The 22,642-nt window shown below is 39.6% G+C and overlaps 1 protein-coding gene and 1 long non-coding RNA gene across 3 annotated transcripts in view; one reads left to right on the top strand and one right to left on the bottom strand.

Annotated features, from left to right (window-relative positions):
* Nucleotides 1–22,642, top strand: part of NFKB1 (nuclear factor kappa B subunit 1) — a 57,565-nt gene that overhangs the window by 22,251 nt on the left and 12,672 nt on the right. For both annotated transcript variants that reach the window (XM_039550788.1, XM_039550789.1), the window contains exons 5-15: nucleotides 11–109; nucleotides 7,184–7,332; nucleotides 8,835–8,998; nucleotides 9,765–9,923; nucleotides 11,552–11,656; nucleotides 13,513–13,604; nucleotides 14,186–14,324; nucleotides 16,744–16,866; nucleotides 17,842–17,931; nucleotides 18,785–18,982; nucleotides 22,091–22,232. In XM_039550788.1, coding sequence (XP_039406722.1) covers nucleotides 11–109; nucleotides 7,184–7,332; nucleotides 8,835–8,998; nucleotides 9,765–9,923; nucleotides 11,552–11,656; nucleotides 13,513–13,604; nucleotides 14,186–14,324; nucleotides 16,744–16,866; nucleotides 17,842–17,931; nucleotides 18,785–18,982; nucleotides 22,091–22,232 — 1,460 coding nt within the window. The remainder of the gene's footprint in view (nucleotides 1–10; nucleotides 110–7,183; nucleotides 7,333–8,834; nucleotides 8,999–9,764; nucleotides 9,924–11,551; nucleotides 11,657–13,512; nucleotides 13,605–14,185; nucleotides 14,325–16,743; nucleotides 16,867–17,841; nucleotides 17,932–18,784; nucleotides 18,983–22,090; nucleotides 22,233–22,642) is intronic.
* Nucleotides 15,315–22,093, bottom strand: LOC109146293. Its single transcript, XR_005601738.1, has 2 exons — nucleotides 20,350–22,093; nucleotides 15,315–18,431 (listed from the first exon to the last, which is right to left on the bottom strand). It is a non-coding gene; the product is annotated as an uncharacterized LOC109146293 (long non-coding RNA).

Below are 22,642 nucleotides of genomic sequence, written 5' to 3'. Positions count from 1 at the left end.
TATTCCACAGAGGGGATTTCGTTTCCGATACGTATGTGAAGGGCCTTCGCATGGTGGACTTCCTGGTGCTTCTAGTGAAAAGAACAAAAAGTCATACCCTCAGGTCAAAGTAAGGACATAAAGCATTAATTTTGTCAAGTCGATGGAAGTGTCATCGTATGTGTGTGTATAGGACCTTATTGCGTAGCAACATCAATTTGTATGAAGTTGCTCAAGACAGACTACATTTCAATCCCAACTTTCGAAGTGTAATTGATTTTAAAAATAAAGTTGTCCTCAGGTGTGTGGGTTTGTTTTGGCACCTTTTTTATCTGCCAGCAGTTGAGCAGTAACTTACCTGCACCTACCACCTCGCTATCATTGTGCAGACTAATGGAACACTTCTTAAGGTGCAGTTTGAGCAAGGCTTGAGCTGCTCAATTGCTCCGTTTCTATTGCAAAGTATGAGTATGCTTAGTTATTCCACTTCATTCTAGAATGCTGTTTACCAGGTTTTCAGTTTTTTTCTGTTCATGTTACTCCTTATTCAATATCTCTAGGGTATGCCATTTTTAAGAACTTAATTCCTTTAAAGTCAACGTAGAACTTCTCATTTTAATAGGAACAGTGTTATGCTCAGGTGTTCACTGAACTTTTTTTGTGGGTTTTTTTTCTCCCGCTGGAAAAAAATTCAAATATGTTAATCAAAAGAATGTTCTATGGAGGCACAGTATGAAGATTAGAAAAGTGATTAATCATTCTGGGATTGGAGAACTGTCTTTGCCTATGGTTCTTGCAGCAAAATTTTTTTTCTATGGAAGTCTGGAAAAACTACACAGTGTCTTTTCAGTATTCTTTTTAACTTAAATGCAAACCTTGGTCTTGTTATTGCATTAAATCTTTGAACTGTTGCACTACACAGTCTCATGAGGAGCAGGGTTAATGTATGCTAATTCTGGTGTTATTTCTTAAGGTATTCTAATTCTGCTGTTCTCTTACTCCTTTATGGAGAAAGAAGGGGAGGGAAGAGTGGCAAGCAATAAACTTCTGCCTTGGTGTGCCACTCCTCGTCGTTCTCCTCAGTGTGCGTCTCTAGTTCATCTGCAGTTCTTGGGAAAGGCTGGAGTTTGGAGCAGTTGCATCTCCTAATGAATCAGTATAAACATAACATAATGGAAAATAATCAGCATGGGCTGAGGTAGCCTAGGCTTTAGTCTTGTGAATTGAGAAGAAGCTGGGAAAGCTGATTTCATATAGCCTTGCAAAACTCTTAGGAAAAATTACTAGCCCAGGCAAATAATCCACTTGCTTTTCTCTTTCCTATGTTAACAGTAATGATGAACCAATGAATGAAATTCACTGGCATGTTCAGGTATAAAATCATTTACTTCAGCTGAGCCAGATCTTTGGATTCCAATTCAATCTGTAATGGTAATAATACAAGTGATGCTTTATAAAGGTGTGATAGGTCACACAGTAGCATAAGGAGTTATAGAGGAAATGGAATTTCTTGAGTGAACTAGAAAGCAGAATGTTCTTCGTCTTTCCATCAAACCTTCTAATTTCATTGATCATCACTTTTTAATTTCATGTAGAACTTACACACATACATCTCTTCCCCTCCCTCCCATCCTATTCTGTGCATCTGGGTTTTTTTTTCTAGTACAAATCCCCACATGGCAACACCTGCTGGGAGAGGCTGGCAAGGGAACACAAGTAAATTCCTCAAGGCCATTGCTTGTTAGAGCCTGTTCTTGATTCAAGTGGTGCCAGTAAAGACAGAAGTGTTTCACACCTTTTCCTGTAAGTCTCTTCTGTGTTTTGTCAGAATGTGCTCACTTTGTCATAACTGAGGGGAGCACAATTGAAAATTGCAATTTTTTGTTGTGTTGGGTTTTTTTTGTTTTGATTTGATTTTTTTGGTGGTTTTTTTTTTACTCTTGTGGCAGTGTTTTCACTATAAAACCTACATTAGTTAATCACAGTGCAGTGAAAGGACAGTAGCATGAGCTTTGGCTGTACTGTAAAAAAGGAGGTTTTGTGACAGGTATTTAAACCCTTGGCTGTGGTGTGGTCAGTGCAGCTCACGTTGGGATCTACTTTGTGCTTGGCCAGCTCTCTCAAAATTTACCAGTAGCTATCATGGGATGTCCTGAAACTAGACATCTCCAGTGCACAAAAAACCATTGCAGTCTCCCTACTCTGTTTTCATAGGATTATGGATTGGAGGCCAAAAGAAACATTTATGTGATGTGACTTCTTGCATAATGTGGACTGTTCAATTTCACCCTTTTTTTAATCTCCCTGCACCATCACTAACTCATAACTAAGCTGGAACACATCAAGACCTATCTCTCATGTAAAGGCTGCAGCATTGAAGACTTTGCTATGTCTCTAAGCAAGATGTTTTGGTATTTAGTTACATGTTTAAACTCTTCCTGTATAGTATATTAGTAGATGGTGTAGGTCAGGAGTTAGTGTAGCAGTTCTGCAATGCCAGTCTTTACACTTGAAGCAAATCTGCACTGGCCAGCAAGGTGGAATTGATGTAAAACCTCTTGTTTAGCAGAACAGTCCTGACAGATGGAGTCTAGATAACAGTGTATCTTTTTCTATAATATCAAAAACGGGATTAATTTATCTTAATGATTTATGGCATTATGTTCCTTTGTTTAGCCCTGTCTTTGCTAACAGTAATCCTAATATGTAGAAAACATCTTGCATATTCAGAGGATTCTATATAACTTTGCATGTCATTATGAAGAGCAGAGAAGTTGTAGATAATGCATATGTTACAATATGTTTCATTATTGCAACCTAAAATTCTTCATGTAAATTTCATTTTCATCCACACACAATGCTGGAAAATTTTGCTGTCTGGAACAGTTGAAATCAAAGCTGCTGAGCCGCTTATTCATCATTACCTTTTTGTCCAGGGGAAAAAGCAATCAGCAGTATAAAAAGAAAGGATAAAACAGGGAAGTCTAATATTGTCATCAGCATACTTAACTATGTAAATTTTTTTATTTATAATTTTCTTGGTTTTTATATATTTGAAAAAACGTGAGAAAACTTGCGTAGAAAATTTCCACTGGCCTTACATGTTTACCGTGTGTGTCCTGATCTTGCCCTACTGCTGTTAGTGTGGGCAGATCCATGTTTTACACTGGAGTGCTTGATCCAGTTTTAGCTGTGACAAGAATTTGCCGAAAACAATGGAGTGAAGGAAATGTCCTGAATTTTCTTCTCCTTGGGGGCAAATCCACGTGGGTGGCTGCAGTCTCTAATTGCATGTTTTCTGCGAGCTGGATGTAAATGAGCTCCAGCCCGGAGTTTAGAGGTGTGCCCGAGATAAGAGCACCATCTCTCTGCAGAAGAGTTTGGGCATGGTGCACTTTGGCTTACGAATCGAAGCTGCACACCAGTGAGGCAGCCCTGAGCCCAGGCACACTGACAGAACTGCCCAGCCAGTCGTGTCCTGGGGCTATCCCAAATTATACCTCAGTCTGGAGATAAGAGTTCCTATTGAAATCAGGGATTTCAGCACATTTACTTCGAGTTCAGGAGGAGAATTTATGGAAAATTAGTCAAGTTACTTTGTTGATGAGCCTTGGTGACAGAAGGAGTATATTTATTTGCTTCCCCCCTCCCCACAGAAATTAAATTGTAGGGTGATATAGGTTGCTATATTAAATCACCTAATTATTACAAATTAAAAAATCACCTAACAGCTGAATTAAAGAATAAACATGAGACAAGAAAAAGAAGACTTTTTGTTTTAAATCTTTACTGCTCTTAAAAATCTGTACTGAACCAAGTTCAGCCAAAGCTAACTTCAGTGAGATTTGAGCTTTTTATTGCTATGGTTGATTTGGCTGAATAGGTGGCACTGAATTGCTTTAGTTGGGCTTGTATAGCAGAGCACCTAGCTCTGTATTTTTGTCACTAGAGTGACCTCACAGTCAGAGGATCAGAAGATCTTCAGCTCCCATTGGTTTAAATTACTTTACAGTGCTTTTTCTTAAGTCTGTTAAGTAAGTATTCAGTTGCCTACACGGTTTGTACCACATCTGAAATATTTTGTCTTTAATTAGCAAGTGAAAAAAAGTGTGATACTGCTGTGTAAAAACAGGCTGTTTATAAAGAGTGAGTGATGCCTCATCTGTGGAACGCTTCTTGTATGTGTGTATCGAGGACAGCAGTAGTCCCACTCTGAAGGTTAGGTGGGGCTGGGGCTGTAGTTGCTGTAACAGGGATTGGAAAGAGACATAGGTGTTTTTGTAACTGCTGGTGTTGTAGGTTTGACGTGGTCTTTTCCATCATTTGCTCCTGTTGTTGACCAGTTGGTTTCATTTCTTGCTTGTAAGAGTAACTGGAAAAAATATCTTTGAAGTATGAAAATGTTCTTATAAAGTTTTTGTGAAGTTTCAGAACGTATAAAAATTGGCAGGGGTCTGGATTGCAGGAGAACGTGAAATAACTGAAAAAACCTTCTACTCTTGTTTTGAAATTGACTCAATTTCGAGTTCACAGAGTCTTTTAATCTTTCAGACAGATCTCTCAAACAGAAACAGCAAATAAATGTAAGCCTGCAGCCTTTTAACTTTATCAGATCAATTGAATGCTGCTTCAGTATAGGATGTAATCAAGTATTACAGCTATACTCTGCCCAGGAACTCCTTATTTTCTTTTTTCCCCTCACCTTTAATTTGAAGTTCTGTAGCTATTCTTTGGATCACAACTCTGATTTTGAGCTGTACCGCACCCACATGCTATCTCCCCCTCATGCTGAGTCTATGTTTTTGTGTCAAAACCATAATCCCTATTCAGCACTGTAACATATCTTCTACCTTTTCAGGCTTTTGATAGTGTTTCTTAAGTTCCTATGCCAAAGCTGATAGTTATTTGGATACCTTAGTGCCAGAATAAATTTTAAATTATTCTGAAATTGTGGCATGATTCAAGGATACTGAAAAGTTATTTCAGACTTAATTTATGGTACATGAGTATATTTAACCACTCAGACTATTTTCCTGGGCACCAAGTTACCCCAAATGACTCAAAATCAAAGGAAAGTCTGTAAGAAGTAAAGGTGGAAGATGGTTCAGAGACATTCTGTCCCCTTTGCAGCATAGGACATCAGACTGGATGACAAAAGTAGTCCTTTTTTGTCTTATGACCTACATAAGGTATTACGTTTTAAGAGCCCTTTTGTTTTTCCACTGAGAGAGAGTGACTGCAAAGATCATGCTGAGCTGAGTAACAGGGGGAGATTGCAATCTGGTTACCACTGCAGTTCTGTGTTCTGCTTTCAGAGGCTGGAAAGTCCTTGACGTGCAGCACTCCTGCCTCCATTTTCACTGTGGTTTCTACAGCTGATGAAGGATTGTCTTGAACTTTTCTGATGAGATACCAGAACGCTGATATTATTCATAGTGAATATAGTGCTGCAGATGCGCTGGGAGCTTTGTAGTAGGGAAAGCTCGTTCAGTGAGGAGTAAAATGAAAAGAATTTTTTTTAAGCTACCTTTTTGAAAAGTTAATGGTAGCAGTGGTGGTGCCATACTATAGCACCAAACGCCGTCATTTTTATTTTCAGATGACTTTGTGAAAGGTACATAGGAATTTTCTCCCTGCTGGTAAATGACAGAAATAGTTCAGCAGTGATGATTCTGCATCTCTGTATTATTTCAGTCCAGAAGAGATTTCAATGTGGAAACAGGAGGGAAGCATGAGCCTTGTATTTTAGAAACTGCCACTTGTAACATGCACATTACTGCACTATTATACAGTTAACCAGCAGGAGTGGGTAATGAGAGGGCTTTTGCACACCTGCTCCTCCTGGAACAACTTTTTTGTAGTTGGGATTTTTTTTGCTTTCAGCAGTGAATAGGAAGGCAGGGAGGGCATGCATTGTACATATGCAAAGTGTTTCAGCTGTGATGGAATGGGTTCAAGAGAGGGGTTAACTGGAGTGAAGGAAGCTAGCAGGACTCAGTAATGTGGTGAAATGGAGGCAATCCCTCGCTATCAGCATTTTATCAACAATATAACCTTAAATATTCAGTTCATCACTGATTCATCACTTTAATGTTTATCGTGATCCTTTAATCCCTTGGTTGATTAGATCTATAAGCTGCTGTAATACAAAGAACTTTGCCCAAGGCAAATTAGAAGAAAAATTAGAGGAGGAGGGGGAAAAGCCCAACATTGATAAAAGGGTTAATTAAGTGAATTGGAAGGGAAGGTAATGTTTGCTTTTTAAAAAGTGGGGTAATTTTATGTTCAGCATAATTTGAAAGTGCATAACCCATAACTGCCTTGGAATGAGGAGAGAAAATAACATTCTAAATAACATATGTAAAGCAAATAACTTACCAGTATGGTATGTTATTAGTACTTTTAGATGTGTTTTTGATGCATTGTTTGACATGATGGTTTTATTAAAAGCTGTGAAAAATGTATGGTGATTAGAAACTATGGCAAGGGGGGAAAAAAGGCTTTGTAGGCTTTCAGAGTTGAGTATATGAAAGAAAGCACACAGTTTATTGTAGTTCTCATCCAGCAAAATCCTAGGTGGGAATTTATTGTATATCCTTGTGTGCACTTAAGGGAGATATTTACTGGACTGGATAGTATGTGTTGATGAAGCAATTGAACTAACAAAATGCTTATTAATATAGAATTTATTCACTGTAAAATCTCTACCTGAAGAGTCATTGTAATGAAGCCAAAATGTTTTAAAACAATCATCATGTTTAAAAATAGTTTTTAAAGTCTTTTTGAATTGGGCAAAACAATGCAGGGTTTTTTGTTCAATACATACATTTTCTCTATGCTTCTTCATGGGTAACAATGTTTATTGTGAATTCAGTGTACTGACTGAAACTTAGGGAGAGCAATGTGAAGTAAATGCCCAGAATGTAAATCTGAGATTCATGTTTTTGGAAACAGACGAGGCTTTCCTTTAGCTTTTTTGGTCAGTACTTCTGCCATTTGCATGTCAAGTTTAATTGCAAAAGAAAGTGATGATCTGGTACAGTTAGTTTGCCATTTGTTTTTCATGAAGAAATGCATAAACATTTCTCCTATGTAAACTTGGTTGTAGTTAGCTGACAGAAAATACTCAACTGAAATCATTGCTTGTTCCATTTAAGAAAAATAGTAGGCAAACTATCCCACATTTTTTAATATTTATTTACAGATCTGCAACTATGTTGGACCAGCAAAAGTAATTGTCCAGTTAGTAACGAATGGGAAATACGTCCACTTACACGCTCACAGCTTGGTGGGTAAATTCTGTGAAGACGGAGTGTGCACGGTTAACGCAGGACCTAAGGACATGGTTGTAGGGTAAGGCTGGGGATTCCTCTGTAAACCTGAGCTGTGGGGAAAGCATCAGCAATACAAAAATACTTCCAAAGAGGCAGCTCTGGGGAGCGCTCGTCTTCACGCTCTGATCTCTGTTCTGTTTGTATAGTAAATAGAAAATTTATTGGGGTTTTTGTACACCTTTGTAGAATTTCTCCTAAGCAAGCTCAGTAAGTTTAAGTAACTAATTTTTACTTATAATTTGTAGAGTTTTTATCTCTTGGCGTACAGTGCAAATTTGTATTTTAAGTCCATTCTTTAAATGTAAGTAGTTTTGATCAGAGAAGGGACTAAAATTAATGTTACTGTTTTGTTGCCATTTTGATCAATATTTTACTTTTATTGAAACCTGTCAACAGAAATGTAATGAGAAGCTATAAGAAAATAGGATTAGTAGATTTGAAATTAATGCAAGACATGTATAAACGTGAAAATACTGCATAAGTCAAACTTTTAAAGTTTAAAGCAGCAAGACTGTAGTGAAATTGTAGTTGGGCTGTTCTTGTTTAATTTGAAAGAATAATTGTTTATATCGGTAAATGGAGCTGAAGCTCCCAACCATGTTTTCAGGCTTAGATCAGGTTTCATGCTGGCTGTGAATTTTAGTTCTGTGATCTCAAGAATGTCTTTGTTGGTGAAGATGATGAAGTTTAAAAAGCTGAGAAGGTTGGGAGAGAGAGATTCTTCTAAACTGTAACTTTTGATGTCCAAGCCCAGTGCACTGACTTTACCGCGCACAACAATTTAAATAGCTTTATTTCAAATGCTCCTTTTCATCTTGAAAAGTTTGGCTCATTTTCTAACCTGTCTTGTTTTTCATCAGATGTTTAGAAACAGCTTTCCTGTCCTCACTTGACCTACATGAAAATTGAGTTATTGTCTTGTTTTCATACTTCCAGATCTAACTGATTTTTAAATGTGCCAGGAGATTTTTACAAAAGCACACCTTGTATTACGGAATTTTTCATTCAAATGGATACCCAGAGTGTCTTGCAGAATGACCAGAGCCTTGCTTAAAACATTTCCTTTGGAAAATATTGCACTGTTTTCAGCCTCTTAGCTTGCTCTCCAAACCGTTTTGAACAGATGGAGCATACTCTGCTTAACAGACATACAGAATGACATATTAATGTCATTGCCAAAGATGCAGCAAACAAAGTATGACTACCAGATTTTCCAGTGTTCTGTAAGTTGCTTTCACAGTGGAAGTCTGAAGCCTGACAGATTACTGCTTATGCCATAGGAAAGTGCACCCATACGATCGCTGTCATATAGTGGTGGACTTTTTACATATTTTGTGATCTTGGCTGAATTTTTCTTGATGGAAATTTTCCCTCAAACACTAATAGTGCCTAAGTATGTCTGTAGAGTCCTTCTGTACACTTCGGTTGTGTAGCTGCCTCTGGTAAGAGAAAGGCTGCCTGCCTGCTGCAGCTCTGGCCTAAAGCATTAAGAAAATAATTCCCTCCATCAAAATTTGGCAGGTTTGCAAATCTTGGAATACTTCATGTCACGAAGAAGAAAGTGTTAGAGACTCTGGAAACACGCATGATAGATGCTTGCAAGAAGGGATACAACCCAGGACTCCTGGTGCATCCGGAACTCAGCTATCTGCAGGCAGAAGGATGTGGAGACAGGCAGCTAACTGGTATGTAGAAATGATGGCCTGGTTTTAATTGATCTTTTACTAGAAACAGGCTGAGCTTCTGAAAACATAGATTCTTAGCCAGAAAAAGATGTTGTGTGGGACAACAGCCAATATCTGTGTGCTTTTAAGAGGTGGTGTAATGTTGCCGTGTTTTAGGGAATCTGAAGGAAGGAGTGTGCTGTCAACACATACACGAGAATAGAGAAACTTCCTTCCACAGCTGCCTATACCCACCTCTGCACCTGTATTCCATGGCTCTTATGCTGTCTGATGAATTCTTAGATAGAGTAATTTTGCATTACTGCAGCAAGGCATGATATCCTTAATTAACTTAGGGACCTCCTTTTGAGAACACGTTCCATTCAGCTACATTTCACCCATATCCCTGTAAAACCTGTGGTCTGTGTTGCTTTCAGGTACTGTAGAGAGGGGCCAGCTTTCTTTTTATCACTCTTAACACGAGGAATTCTGGTGTCCTTAGTGGTGGCCTTTGTCCTTTTCACAACCTTTATAAAGTGAGAGCAGAAAATACTAATTTTCTGTCTGTCTTTTAATTATAGTTAAATAAGGTCTGATGCACAAACTGCAGGATGAATGCAGTATAATTTGAATAGCTGCTCCTCTCTGCTTAGAAAGGGAAAACCTGATGAATGCTAAACATAAAAGACATTTCCTCACTATCCATGCCTTTGGATGTTTGTTTGTTCTCTCTGTTTTGTTAGGGGTGCCTACCCCTTTTGTTAATTCCTCTGTGTGTCAATTCCAGAACGGGAGAGAGAAATCATCCGCCAGGCAGCCATCCAGCAGACCAAGGAAATGGATCTCAGCGTGGTGCGGCTCATGTTCACAGCCTTTCTTCCTGACAGCAACGGCAGCTTCACACGGAAACTTGATCCCGTTATATCGGATGCAATATATGACAGCAGTAAGTATATTTGGCTTTAATTACTTTTTTAATAAGGGGCAAGCTTTTGTACACACAGAAATGACAGGTAGATATTGCTGGACATAGACTCATGTAGCCCTGCCTGCCTGGTATTTGATGAATAACAAGTAAGGAGCCCATGCATAGTTAGCCCCATGTCTGCCCAAGTACATACGGTATCATTCTGGGTTTTAATGGTGATGTAAGCCATAGAGGAAGATTTTGTTTTGCTGTTAGCATGTTTAATCCTGCCACTTTTATTATGAGGGTTTTGTAAATTCTTGTTATATCCATAAGAAGGGCTTGAATTTTGCGGAGTTTTCAGTTGCTTTCTGTGACAAAGTGTTGTCACACGAGATGTGAGGAAAAAAATTACTTTGCTTCTATCTTGGTTGAGAATTTGACACCTTTCAGTTTTGCAAACCATCTGCTTGTCCGTATTTTAAAAGATAACCACAGTTCTCAATCCAGTTCCTTTAGATCTGCCAGTATTTTTTAGAGCATCCCTCTGTCTTTTTTCTATGAGAATTTTTTCACTTCATGTTTTCCCCCATGCTATTAAATTATACTGACTCATCTTACTTGAACCCTTTCTGCTGCCTGAGTTTTCCTTGCTGAGGCTGTGGATTCCCATGTTCTTGATAGTCATTCTGTAATGACTCAGAAAAAGTACCTTTTTTTTTCCTTTGTGCACCAGTTGTGTCTATATCATTGTTTTTTAAGTACAAAGTCTAGATCAAAAGGTATTAAATGAAACTATTCTACTACAGTCTGCTCCTTGCTGTTAATTGGGAAATGTAGCGATGTCAAAAATTCTGTCCTAAACTAAGGAGACAAACAAAGGGGACATTTTGTATGCATGTTTCTGCTGTTGTAAGTTGCTACACAGGTGGCAGTTACTAGTTTCTGATCTCCCAAGGTGAATTCTTGACTGCTAATTTCAGAAGATTTTTCTTGGGTTTTGTTTGGGGGTTTTTTTGAATACTTCATTGGCACCATTCAAGTCTCCCTTGCAGAACAGACATAACTTGTGGTACCATAACTTGCCTGTCACAGCTGCTTTCACTTACCGGATGATAGTTCTGTATTGAGGACCAATAGTTGTCTCTTAATGCCTCTACTAGGATCTGTGGACATGGGCTTTTTTATCACAGTCCAGTGTACTGGCCAAAAACTGGCATGCTTTCAAGTAAGCCACAGTGTAAAGCAAAGCACTGTAGATAGTGAGAAACAGGAAACAGCTCTCAAGAGTGTCACTCTGTCAGAAAGCAGGGAAGAAAAAATTACATTCTCTTGCATGGCCCTGTTGTCATGAAATGAGTACTAGTGCGGGGTCCTGGATGCAGGTCACTGCTGGGTTATTTTGCTAGTGCAGTAATTGTGCTGGAATGGCCGGGGACCTTATTTTGTAGTTCACAGTTCAGGCAAAACTTAGAAGATACAAGATTGTCTTACATATGAAAAGCCTTTGATTTATCCATGTTTAAAAAAACACAAACAAATTCAGGTATTTTGTATTGGAGCCTTGTCTTTCTATTGCATTTCTGTGTGTTGTGCTTGGTTGGGTGTTTTTTTGATCTAAATCTGTTATGAACGTAAGCGTTGTTTTTAATCTTCCCTTTCAATAGAAGCTCCCAATGCCTCCAACCTAAAAATTGTAAGAATGGACAGAACAGCAGGGTGTGTGACAGGAGGGGAAGAGATTTACCTGCTGTGTGACAAGGTTCAGAAAGGTAAGAATCATGAGTATTGTAAGGCACATCAGGGTGTTCATCTGGAGTACACATGAAGCCTTCTGTGCTGTCTTTAGTGTTCTCTCACTCTGATAGTACAGTAGAATTTGTAAGCACTCAGCCTTTCTGGAAGTCAAGCCAGCAGTCCAGAGATATAATAAATCCAAATAGTCTATTGCAAAGCAAATTCAGCTTCTCTTGACCATGTGATCATCTTTGTTCTTCTCAAATTTCTGCCCTTGCCCATGTTCTGGAATTTTGAGGGGTGGTGGGTACTGGGTGAGGTTTGACTCCATTAACTAACACCTGCTCTGAATTATTCTGAAGTTTCTGATTTATTACTAAGTTCCTGATTGTAAAGAGTAAGTATGAGCGTTCTCTGTTAGCCATGGATGGGAGCTTAATGTGTTCAGCACTGCTGCTAATAACTTCATTTTTATATGGTTATGGTAGAGGTTACTCAGTGCAAACAGATACTTCTCACAGGTTCATTTTCTCTGCTCGTGGCTTTGAATGTGTCAGAATTCCGCAGTGTGGATTAGGATACTTTGTTTTTGTATTGGAAGATAATAGTTAAATGTGGGTTGGTGATATTTGGGCTAAGTAAAAAGAAAAAATTTGGGAGCGAGGAAGATCCTTTGTATTTTTCAGCTACAGGTAGTACTTGAGACACCCTGGTGTAGATTACATGGTAGAGTGGGTGCCCTGTTCTCATCTGTTTGGAATCAGTCCCTGCACATGTTGTTAAAACCACAGTAACATTTTCTGTTGATGCAGGCTGTCCTTTTCCATATGTCTTTCTTGTAAATGCCCTTCTACCACTTAGGGAAGAGAGAAAGCTTTGGGGGCTTTTAGGGACTTTGAGAGAACTATTTTCTTTCAATAGTGCATCTACCCTCTGCCATCAGAAGGACTGAGATAAAACATAACTCTGACGCACAAAATAAATAAATAAATGTCTGACTCAGTGGAAGCCCTGAGGTGGGGTTTCCCCTCAGCCGGATTGGGGTTTCCCCTGACCTCACTGCCTTCAGAAACCTCCTGCCTGAAGGAACTTGAGCGTGCAGGACAGCAGGACTGGAAGTGGTGGTTCAGAGTCTTGAGACTAGCAGGTGGTGGGCCAGGGGAAGCAGTCTGTCTGCTACAGAAGCTTGTCCTGCCTCAGTCACCCTAAGAGAGAACAGGCTTTTTCTAGCTTTTTCTCACCGGGAGTGCTGTGGAAGGAATTTACTAGTGTGATGCTTTTCCTAAAAATATAAACAAATAAATACAAAGAGAATGAAAGAAAATTTGTTTAGAGGAGCAGAAGCCAAGTGCCATGTTTCTGGCCTGTGCTGTTTGCAGGGTGAAGGATCCCTGCTGACATACTGCTCACTCACACCCGCGACGTCTCTGAGCTGCAGCTCCACTGTGGCACTCTGCCAGCAGCAAGCGGAACTTGAACTGTGGCACTTCAGGTTTTGCTACAGTTTTTTGAACTGAAACTGTTGGAGGAAAGAGGGTGGTTTCTACATTTCATGCTTCCAGTTCTCCCCTCCTTACATGTTTGTTCCAAATAAGGCTCCTCTGGAATGTTTTATAACCCTAGAATAGGAAGATGATGTGAACCTAGTTCTCTTTTTACAGCTCAGTAAAAGCAACTTCAGTGAAATCATTAGGATTAGGCTGATCTAAACCTGATGTCAAAAATGGGTTATTTCTGCTGTTTTCACAAAACAGATAAAAGGTAATTGATGTATTGTGTAGTATTGTCATCCAGCCAAAAAGTAACCATGTTGATTTTTATCTGAAATAACCATAGCCAAAGGTTAAACAAATGCACAAACATCCCAGAGTATTTCTTTTGTTCTTTGTAGATGATATTCAGATACGTTTCTATGAAGAGGATGAGAATGGTGGTATGTGGGAAGGCTTTGGAGATTTTTCTCCTACAGATGTACATAGACAGGTAAGTAACTGAGCATTGGTCCTTTGTTAATGATTATCCCATCTCTGTAAGATAGCATTATATTATAGTTAGTAAATTAGATAAAAGCATCTGTATCCCATACTGACCTCTTCTTTGGTTGGTTACTTCCTAGTAATAATAGAAACTTAACAGTTCTTTAAAGACATCTGTTAGGTAACTAGGAGTACAGTACAAGGAAATTGGGAGAAAGCCCCATTGCTTTAACATGCACTGGTGTAAATTTGGATAGGATATATAAACAACTCTGAGAGCTCCTGTGAACACACTGAGAATGCCACAGAAGAGATGCTAAACGATGAGGAGACAAACGGTGCAGTACTGCCACAGGGGATGTGGTGGCATTTAGCATGGTAGTTCTCCCTTTCCCAAAAGGCTTTAGGAGTCAAGCTCAGAAGTGAAACCGAAAACTAAAATGGAAGTTTATTGCTGTAACAGCCCTTTGCTCTGAACTTTGCCTTCCAAGCCATAAACAAACACCTACAAAATAGCGCAAATGTAAAAGCCAAGTTGTCAAAAGCCATGCTCCATGATAGATATGCTTATCTTTGTTTTCTTCACAGTTTGCTATTGTGTTCAAAACACCCAAGTACCGAGATGTCAATATCACAAAGCCAGCATCTGTATTTGTACAACTGCGTAGGAAATCTGATCTAGAAACAAGCGAACCAAAGCCTTTTCTCTACTATCCGGAAATCAAAGGTAACTTATTAAACTCGTTTTATAGATTGGGAACAGAAAAACTGTAGGGTCCCTAGGAACATTTTTAATAAGATAGGACTGGTTGGATGAGGAATTTTTGGTTTTAGCTGTTACTTTTAGAAAATATATTTGCCTCCTTGTTTTGGGCAGAGTCAGTATGCAGTGTGGTAGCTTTATAATGCGCTTTGTAGGTGTTGTTGTAGGACTGGTAGGCAGTAAATCCATGTGTATTTTCTAAGTGAGGCTTGTTCCTTGCAGGTTCCCTATATGCACACATGCCCGTCCATACAGTAGATGGCACTCTCTTCCTCTGAGTTTCTGCCAAATAATACCTGAGGAGATTTTACTGTCAGTGCTTTCAGATCAAACCCTAAACCAAAGCCTGTTTGGTGCCTGGTGGAAAAGGTACATATTTTGCAGTTCTCACCTTTTACCATCACGCCAACATCACTGATGTTTCTGAATTTTCCAATTGCCTGTAATACTAAAGTAAGCCCAAGACATTTCTTGTGAGAGCAGGGAAAGTGCTGTTTCAATCTCTTGTGTTTAAAATTCTAGCAGCTTAGCAGAATAGTTGGTATTGGACCGGCTTCCTAAATTTTACTGAAAAGAAGTTTAACCAGCAGATCTGTGCCCTTTGAAGTCTGCATTTGAAATGTTTGACGGGCATGGCACTGGCAGTCACAGTTTTAAATACCAATAATGTTGATGATATGGAAATGCCTTGAGGCCCAAGTCATAACTGGTGTTTCATTGTATTAAGATAATCTTTCTGCTTAGCAGTTTACCTGCCTGCAGGTTACACCACTGAGTTCTAATCTTGAATGTTTTCTGTGCCTAAGGTAGAGCTGTGTTGAAATCAATTCCCTGTCAAAATCTCTAAAATACATGTGCATTAGTGGTGAGACACTCAGCACAGCTGAGGAGGGTGGTGGTCCAAGTGAGTCTACTTCACAACTGTTAGAATAAAATAGCAGAAAACATGAAAGCTTTCAGAGTTGCCAGAGGATTTCTTCTTAGTAATGATTTCAGGAACCTCTTGCACAAGTGCTAAGGGAAGCAAAGTGTACAACTGCAGAGCAAAGTTGCCAGATTTGAAGCAAACCTCTTTCATGTGCCTCTTACACGAGTAAAATTAGCTCAACATTGTTATGTGCATTTTCAAATCCCCTATGCAACCTAATAATGAAATTACCATTTAGGAACTATATTTTTCCCTTGTTGCAAATGTTCCCACAAACTTAGACACACGTATGTGGATTTTTTTGTTTCTCTGACTAGATTGCTCTCTAGAGTTTTCTCTCCTCATCAGTGTGAGTATGCCTGATGCGTGCATGCATGCATACTTACTCATCATGTGTACCTGGAAACAATGCACGTGGATTTGTCAGTGTACTGTCTCATGTATTCAGCTGTCTCATCTGATGCACTGACTGATGTGCCTGTGCATGAAATTGCTTTTTGTCATATGGCTGTTGAAAACTACTAGATGGTTTAATAAACAAATGATACTTTGTTCTTTTCTCAACAGTTCTACTGGATTTTAACCCATGTAATATTTGTATCCCTATTTTTGTAGCTCTTGTCATGACATTTTCACTTTCCCCAGTCATGGGCATAGTCCTTTTAAATCTTTGTGGTTTGCTTTCCAGGGGACTAAGTCTTATTTTGGACTTACACTATAATATAAGTTTAGGCTTTTTTTTCTACTGCTACTCAGCATGGTTTGACAGTAATATGTCCCTGCCTGAAAATAAGTTGTCTTTGTTCTAGTGGATGTCATGATATTTTAAGTAAATCATTTCAAGCAAGCACAGTTTTCACTATTTCTTGCCATCCCTTAAACAGAAGTCAAGGGGCACTGCAGGTACTCTGCACTGTTGAAACTCAAAGTGTCTTGTGATCCTCTGATAAGGCTCCATTTCTGAAGTAGATTTGCTTGGAAGAAGAGCCTGTGCTTATATTCCCCAAAGGCAAATTTTCTTGAACAAACTTGTGATTTGGAGCACTTATGCTGATTCATGCCTTGGCTTAGACATTGAAGAAATTTGGCACCACAATCTCCAGGGCTCTGAGTACATGAGACACTTTTGGAGGAAGTTCTGAGCCCCCCAAGACACCTCCACATGCATCCCCTGAGTCTGAGCACACAGCTGAGGAGACCACTCAGGCCCAAGCCATGCTGCTGGTCTGACTGGGGACTTGGCCCTGGCTTGTTTCTCAGAGGAGTTCTCACTGCTCTGGTACATACAAAAATTTTCTGCTGTTTGGAGCTTGAGGAAAGTTGACTCTTCTACCACACTTTTCATTTTCCTTTATAAACTTGTAACTGTAGTGGTGCTTTCTGTATGCACACCCTGCGCTGTGCCTGGCCACCAGCAGGACTGACTCCCTGTTTGCTCTGTTCCTTCTATCCCAGATAAAGAAGAAGTGCAAAGGAAACGACAGAAACTCATGCCAAACTTCTCTGATGGCTATGGTGGAGGCAGTGGCGCCGGAGGTGGTGGCATGTATGGAGGGGCAGGTGGCGGTGCTGGCTCTGGTAAGGCAGCAGGTTTGGGCAAAGAGGGAAAAGGGTTCTACTTTGAGAGCAGGACAGATGTTCATGCTGATTTTTAAAATGTGAAGACGATTTTGTCTCCTAGGCATATAAGACCTGACTCTGTTGCCTTTATACTCGTGTTACTCAATTCAATCAAGCATCTCCTTATTCTAAACACTTTGTCATCTCCTTTGCCTTCCAACTTCGAAGCTTTGTTGCGTCCTAGGGTCTTGGAGGCACTGAAATTCATGAGACAGCTCAGTTAATAATATTTTGTGTGTCTAAATTTAAACAGGTTCTGAATTGTTTCTTGGACCACGAGTGGAATTTGGCAAATGAACCCTGTTAGTGCAAAGAACTATTAAAAATTGGAGATACTATTTAGTAAATTTTCTACTGTGCTCTATCTGTTGAAGTCAAGGTCAGTCATATCTGATATGCAGGATCATAGGAGCATTACTTTGGTTCTTGCAGCAGAGCATTAAAAACCTATAGGTCAGGAAATGTCATCTGAACCACAGCCCTTTTTTTAGAGCAGAAGATAGAGCAGCATCAAATTGCTACATATGTTGCTAGCAGCACATGTATAGCATAACACCAGAATACAAATTTGTTGTAATCACAAGGATTCAAAAGCACAGAGGCAGCTTGTGATATCTCAGTCGAGTTTTAGAGGAAGGATAAAGCACAGAGGCAGCTTGTGATGTCTCAGTTGAGTTTTAGAGGAAGGATGTAATGATACTACATCTGTGTGGTCTTATGCATGTTGGGATAAGAAAGTGTCACTAGCCGACTACTTAGAATTTCTTTGGATTTTTGAAGGGGTAGGGGAGAGCTCACCTTTAGCCTGGAAGATTTATTGCATGGAATAAAGCAGAAGATATGCAGAAAACAAAAACTCACTTCTTTAGGTTTAGCGTTCTCATTGGTTTAGGATGTAATTCTATTAATTCTTAACCCTTTTCCTTTCTTTAGGGTTCAGTTTTCCTTCATACGGATACTCTGCCTTTGGAGGGATGCATTTCCACCCTGGCACAACAAAGTCCAGTGCTGGCATGAAACATGGTAACAGCAAAAATGTCTTTCTTCCAACAGTTAAATTGAGTTTGACCTGTATTTTCTTCTACAGTATGAGCCAAAGTGTCAGGCAGCTCTAGCTAAGCATGCTGGGGAAGGCCTCTTCTTGAATCTCTGGCAGCAGAGGGGTTTTGTGTAGGTTGTACTGCCCTGCTTCTCTTTCTTCCTCTCCAAGTGTAGTTCCTTTTTACTGTGCAGTCCTGAGCAGCAGTCACCAAAACCCCTCCATGTGGCTTCTGCATTCAGTGTATTGTTTCAAGCAACAGCCCTTTCGCTTGCTTGAATGTGCTGATTACAGGTGACCCAAGGACTAGATCACCAAAAATGTATCTTCCTTTGTTGCCACAGTCTGGTACTGCCCAGAGAAACCAATGGAAAAGATTAAGTTAATAATAAGGACACTCTTGGCTTCCTAAAATAGGAATATAATTTCAGATGTACATGTTGAATACTCCGTAGATATTTCCAGAGTCTCGGGGATGAACTTGCTGTTAGGAAAAAAAAAATGTATCTGAGTAATTCTGCTAGATTTCACGTGAGCACTTCAGACTTACATTCTTGTACCATAAAAAGAGATGTAAATCTGTTGTAATATAAAACGGTTTATTTTTAAAGTAGAGGCTGTCAAAAACTTAACATCACTTTAGAGCAAGTCACATCACTATCCTGTCCATGTGTGTTGGCATCTGGAATATTATGGTTCATGAGTTTAGTGATAAGTTTTATGTTGAAGTAAATTTTTGTATTTATTTTTCAGCGTTTGGTTTTGTCTGGTTGTGTTTTATCACTTGTATTAAAAAAAGCAACAGTACAGGACACTAATGATTCTACTTTTTGTTAGAAGGTCTATCAAATTGTGCAGCTGAACAAGACAGGAAGAGCTCTGATAAACAAAGTGACAAATGGGACATGAAACATGATGTGAAGGTGGAAACCATGGAGAGGACTGAGTGCAGAACATCTGCTGTTAATGAGGAGAAGGAGGATTCTGTTTCTTCTTGTAAAACTGAAGTAAGCGAAGCAGACTGCAGGTGGCAGGGTAAGTGAACAAGTAAATGTATTTAGGGTAAATCAAACTGCAGTAAGGGCAAAGCAAGTATTAAAGGTCTGGAAACTCCAAAAATGTCTGCTTGCTGTTTTCTGAACATAGTAATGCCTCTTGGAGGAAACGGGAGGGATTCCATTCCCCCAGATCTAAGGTGCCTCCCCATATCTAGTTTTGTAGATAATCTTCCACCTTTGTACTGCCACTGGGCACTTGAGCTTCTGCTTGTGATGCAAGGAGATGAGACAGCTTTGCTTGCTGGGCATGTTTAACACTGCCTTTTAATAAATTTGTGTGAGGAAGGAACGCTGCAAGCAGTGAAGGCAGATGGAATATAACTCAGCAATTGACTTGGCTTTTGATATTTGAGTGACTCTAGTGGATGAGTTATTGGATGTTAGGATGACTGTTGCAGCAGTTCTTCCCTGCAACACAGTTAAATTTCTTTCAAAGTAGCATTATAGGTTTGAATTTAAAATGGAAATTTTGCCCAATTTCTATTTGGCAAATACTCAGTAAAATAGCTGTTGGGTACAAAGTGTTATGCATCAAACTGATGCCTAAAAATTTTTGCTTTTTATGTATTTTTCATATATTCGTAGCTTTGTAGACCATTAGTACATGGTTATACAGTTCCTGGTATTTTGCCTACCCTTTCTCTTGAATTTTAGAGTAATAAGCTAACCCTCTGATACACTCCTGAAATACTGTTCAGTCTTATTTTCAAGTAGAGGACCTACAAGAAGAACATTATGTTTTCCAATCAGAATCTTAGAAGACATAACAAGAAGTGGGGCAAAGAAGTCCTGGACCAGCTCCAGTGGTCCCAGTACCTGGTGAAAAATTACCTAACCAACTGCTCTTCGAATTGGACAGTGTTTGCTAGATACAACAATTTGTTAAACTTAAAAAAACTGTAGAAATCCATTACTGGGTGTGCCCATAGCCCGTAAGTATGGATGCACCTGGAAGCTTCTAATAAAGAACTGCTTTTTTATCTTACCATTTTAATTCAGTTGCAAAGGGTTTTGTCTTTTGATTTCAGGCAAGAAAACAAAAGGAGGAAAGCAAGGATAGTCAACAGAACTGGTTTAGCAGCAGAGCTCTAAAATATATAAAGGCTACTTTCCCAGACAGCAAGACATGCATTTCCTGGATTTTTTTTTTTTTTTAAACAGTTGATTTTAAAAGATTTGAGTAATCATGCTTAGCATAAAATGAAAAAAATGGTAGTTGGACTGGAGAGACTTGGTAGTGGTAGGAATTGAGCAGGAAGGAATTTTTTGGGCTTCGTTTTTACCAAGTGCAACATGATCTAGACCACTTTTGTTATTCCCTGGGTCAGGGAGAGGGCACATTACCTTGTGTGTGTCAGCCCTGTCTGACACTTGCTATTAACAGCACTAGAAACCGTGGCTTGGGAATCCAAAGTGGCACAGGGATGGGCTGTAGTTGTAAACAGCTCAAAGGTGTAGCTTCTTGTGACCTGAGAACAGATGGTGCTCTTGAGAAAAGCTGAAGCAACCTGCTGTTTGCAGTTTTGGTTGTGATAAATCCCATGACTGGTTCAGAAAACAAAATCTTGTGCTGATATGAAGAAATAGTAATGTCCATTTAGCTGTCGTGAAGGAGGGGTCGGAATTGTTTACCTGTTTTCTAAGCAATGAACATTGTAGGCAGGAAGCTGACCATTTCTTTTTTTGTCTGTTGTAATGGCATGAAAGGATGCAATTTCTAGCTCCCGATGATACAAAGAATTGGTGCAGAAAAACAGGCTCCATAAAATAGCTACTGCAGGCTAGACCATTTGGTATTAGGCTAAAAGATGCATGTAATCTTTTGAAAGATATCTTTCCCATGTGTTTGATATGGAAAACCAGGGAGTTTCAGCATCGAGTTCTTTGATCTTTGGAAGTGTGCATAACAAGAAAAGACTGAATTGTTTAACACCCTTTACCCTGAATATGTATCCTGAATATAACATGTTTAGTGTTGAGAGGGAAATAGCAAATATAAATCTTTCAGCCCAGGCATACAGTACAGCAGCCACAGGGATGTACTGGCCAGAACAATAAGCTTCATGGATAGCTGAATAAGTCTTTGCCTTAGAGGAATGATGTGTTCGTGTTCATCAGGGATACACTTCTGACCCAGTCTAAATGCCTGGTTTTGTGTAGCTGGAAATCCTGGGTATTGTCTCCCCATTATGCTGTAAATGACACAGTCTGTTGTACTTGTTTGCTCTTAGTAATCCCCAACCTTACAAGATTTTATAAAAACATGAAACTGTTCAAAATACAGGCTGGTTTCAGATGCTTCTGCTTCACAGAATGACGCCGTAGTTTCAGAGTTCATCTGTTTCATTTTCACCAGTTTCTTGCTGATACAGAACCACAGAAGTATTGACAGAGCAGCTGGAGTTACTTTTTTCTGCAAATGAGTTTCTTTTCTCTCCTTTCTCCCTTCTGCCTCCCCACCATGACAACTTCTGCTTTTTGAAATCTCAGTGGCTGTCCATTTTATAATTCTAAAATCAGGATACAAATACTAACCATTGTAAAAAGTGAAATGTTTTAAACAGAAGAACAGACTCTCTGTGCTGCTGCTGTAAAGCAGGCTAGACTGCATGATTTGAGTTGGAGGAGGAGTGCAAAGCCCTGCATTTATTCCATAGCTTTTCTATGAGCTTCTCTGCAATATTTGATGAGTCACTTAGGCTTCATGTGCCTCAGCTTCTTCAAGGCAAAACTACTGGGACCTGCAAGTTCCAGATCCAAGTTCTGCTCCTTTTGTCTCATTACACACAACTGCACATCAGTGCTGTTAATTCAGTGCTAGTCAAACCAGACGGAGCTTCCAGATTTGACTGTTCTCAGGGTTCCTGCTGCCTGAATGCTCAGCATGCACCTAGTTTTTCTTCCAAGGCGTTCATTCCCTCTGTCCTTATCTCTCAGAAGTAATTAGCAACCATCTCAGTGAAGCAGTGAATAATGCTTGGTGGACTGCACTTTGTATTTCTGTGACAGCACAAATGCCTGTCAAAAGTAGGTGGTGGTCCACGGAAAACAACTGAGCTGATGCAGACAAAATTTTGTGTTGCAGATGCTCTGTTCCTGGAGAAGGCCATGCAGCTTGCCAGGCGTCACTGCAATGCTCTCTTTGATTATGCCGTAACTGGAGATGTGAAGATGCTGTTGGCAGCTCAGCGCCATCTCACCGCTGTCCAGGATGATAATGGAGACAAGTGAGTTGACCGTACTGGGTTGAAACCGATGGATTTGAGGGCAGAATGGTATAGTCAATTTGTTCTGTCCCTCACGGGTGCCAATCACCAGTGGCACCACTGCTCTAATCAAATAAATACTGCTCTCCTTTCTGCTATTTGGGAGAGGTACAGCTGTGATTTAGACATTTTTGTTTCATTTGCAAAGAAGTCATGTACACCATAAAGTTCATTGATCCAGCACCAGTCAGAAAGTAATCTGGTCATTGAGGATATGTTGAGCATGTTGTGAGTTTGAGATTTTTTGTCTTTTACTTAAAATCTTGACTAAGCATGAATTGCTGTGCTTGCATCATGATACACGGTGTATGGGGATCCTCAGCTTGGTGCTGAAGGAGAGCACCCTTTTTATTCTATGCAAGTCCTTAATT

The sequence above is a fragment of the Corvus cornix genome, chromosome 4 (assembly GCF_000738735.6).
Source record: "Corvus cornix cornix isolate S_Up_H32 chromosome 4, ASM73873v5, whole genome shotgun sequence".
Taxonomy (NCBI): domain Eukaryota; kingdom Metazoa; phylum Chordata; class Aves; order Passeriformes; family Corvidae; genus Corvus; species Corvus cornix.
The sequence above is the reverse complement of the archived record's forward strand: the minus strand, read 5'-3'. Positions and strand labels throughout refer to the sequence as shown.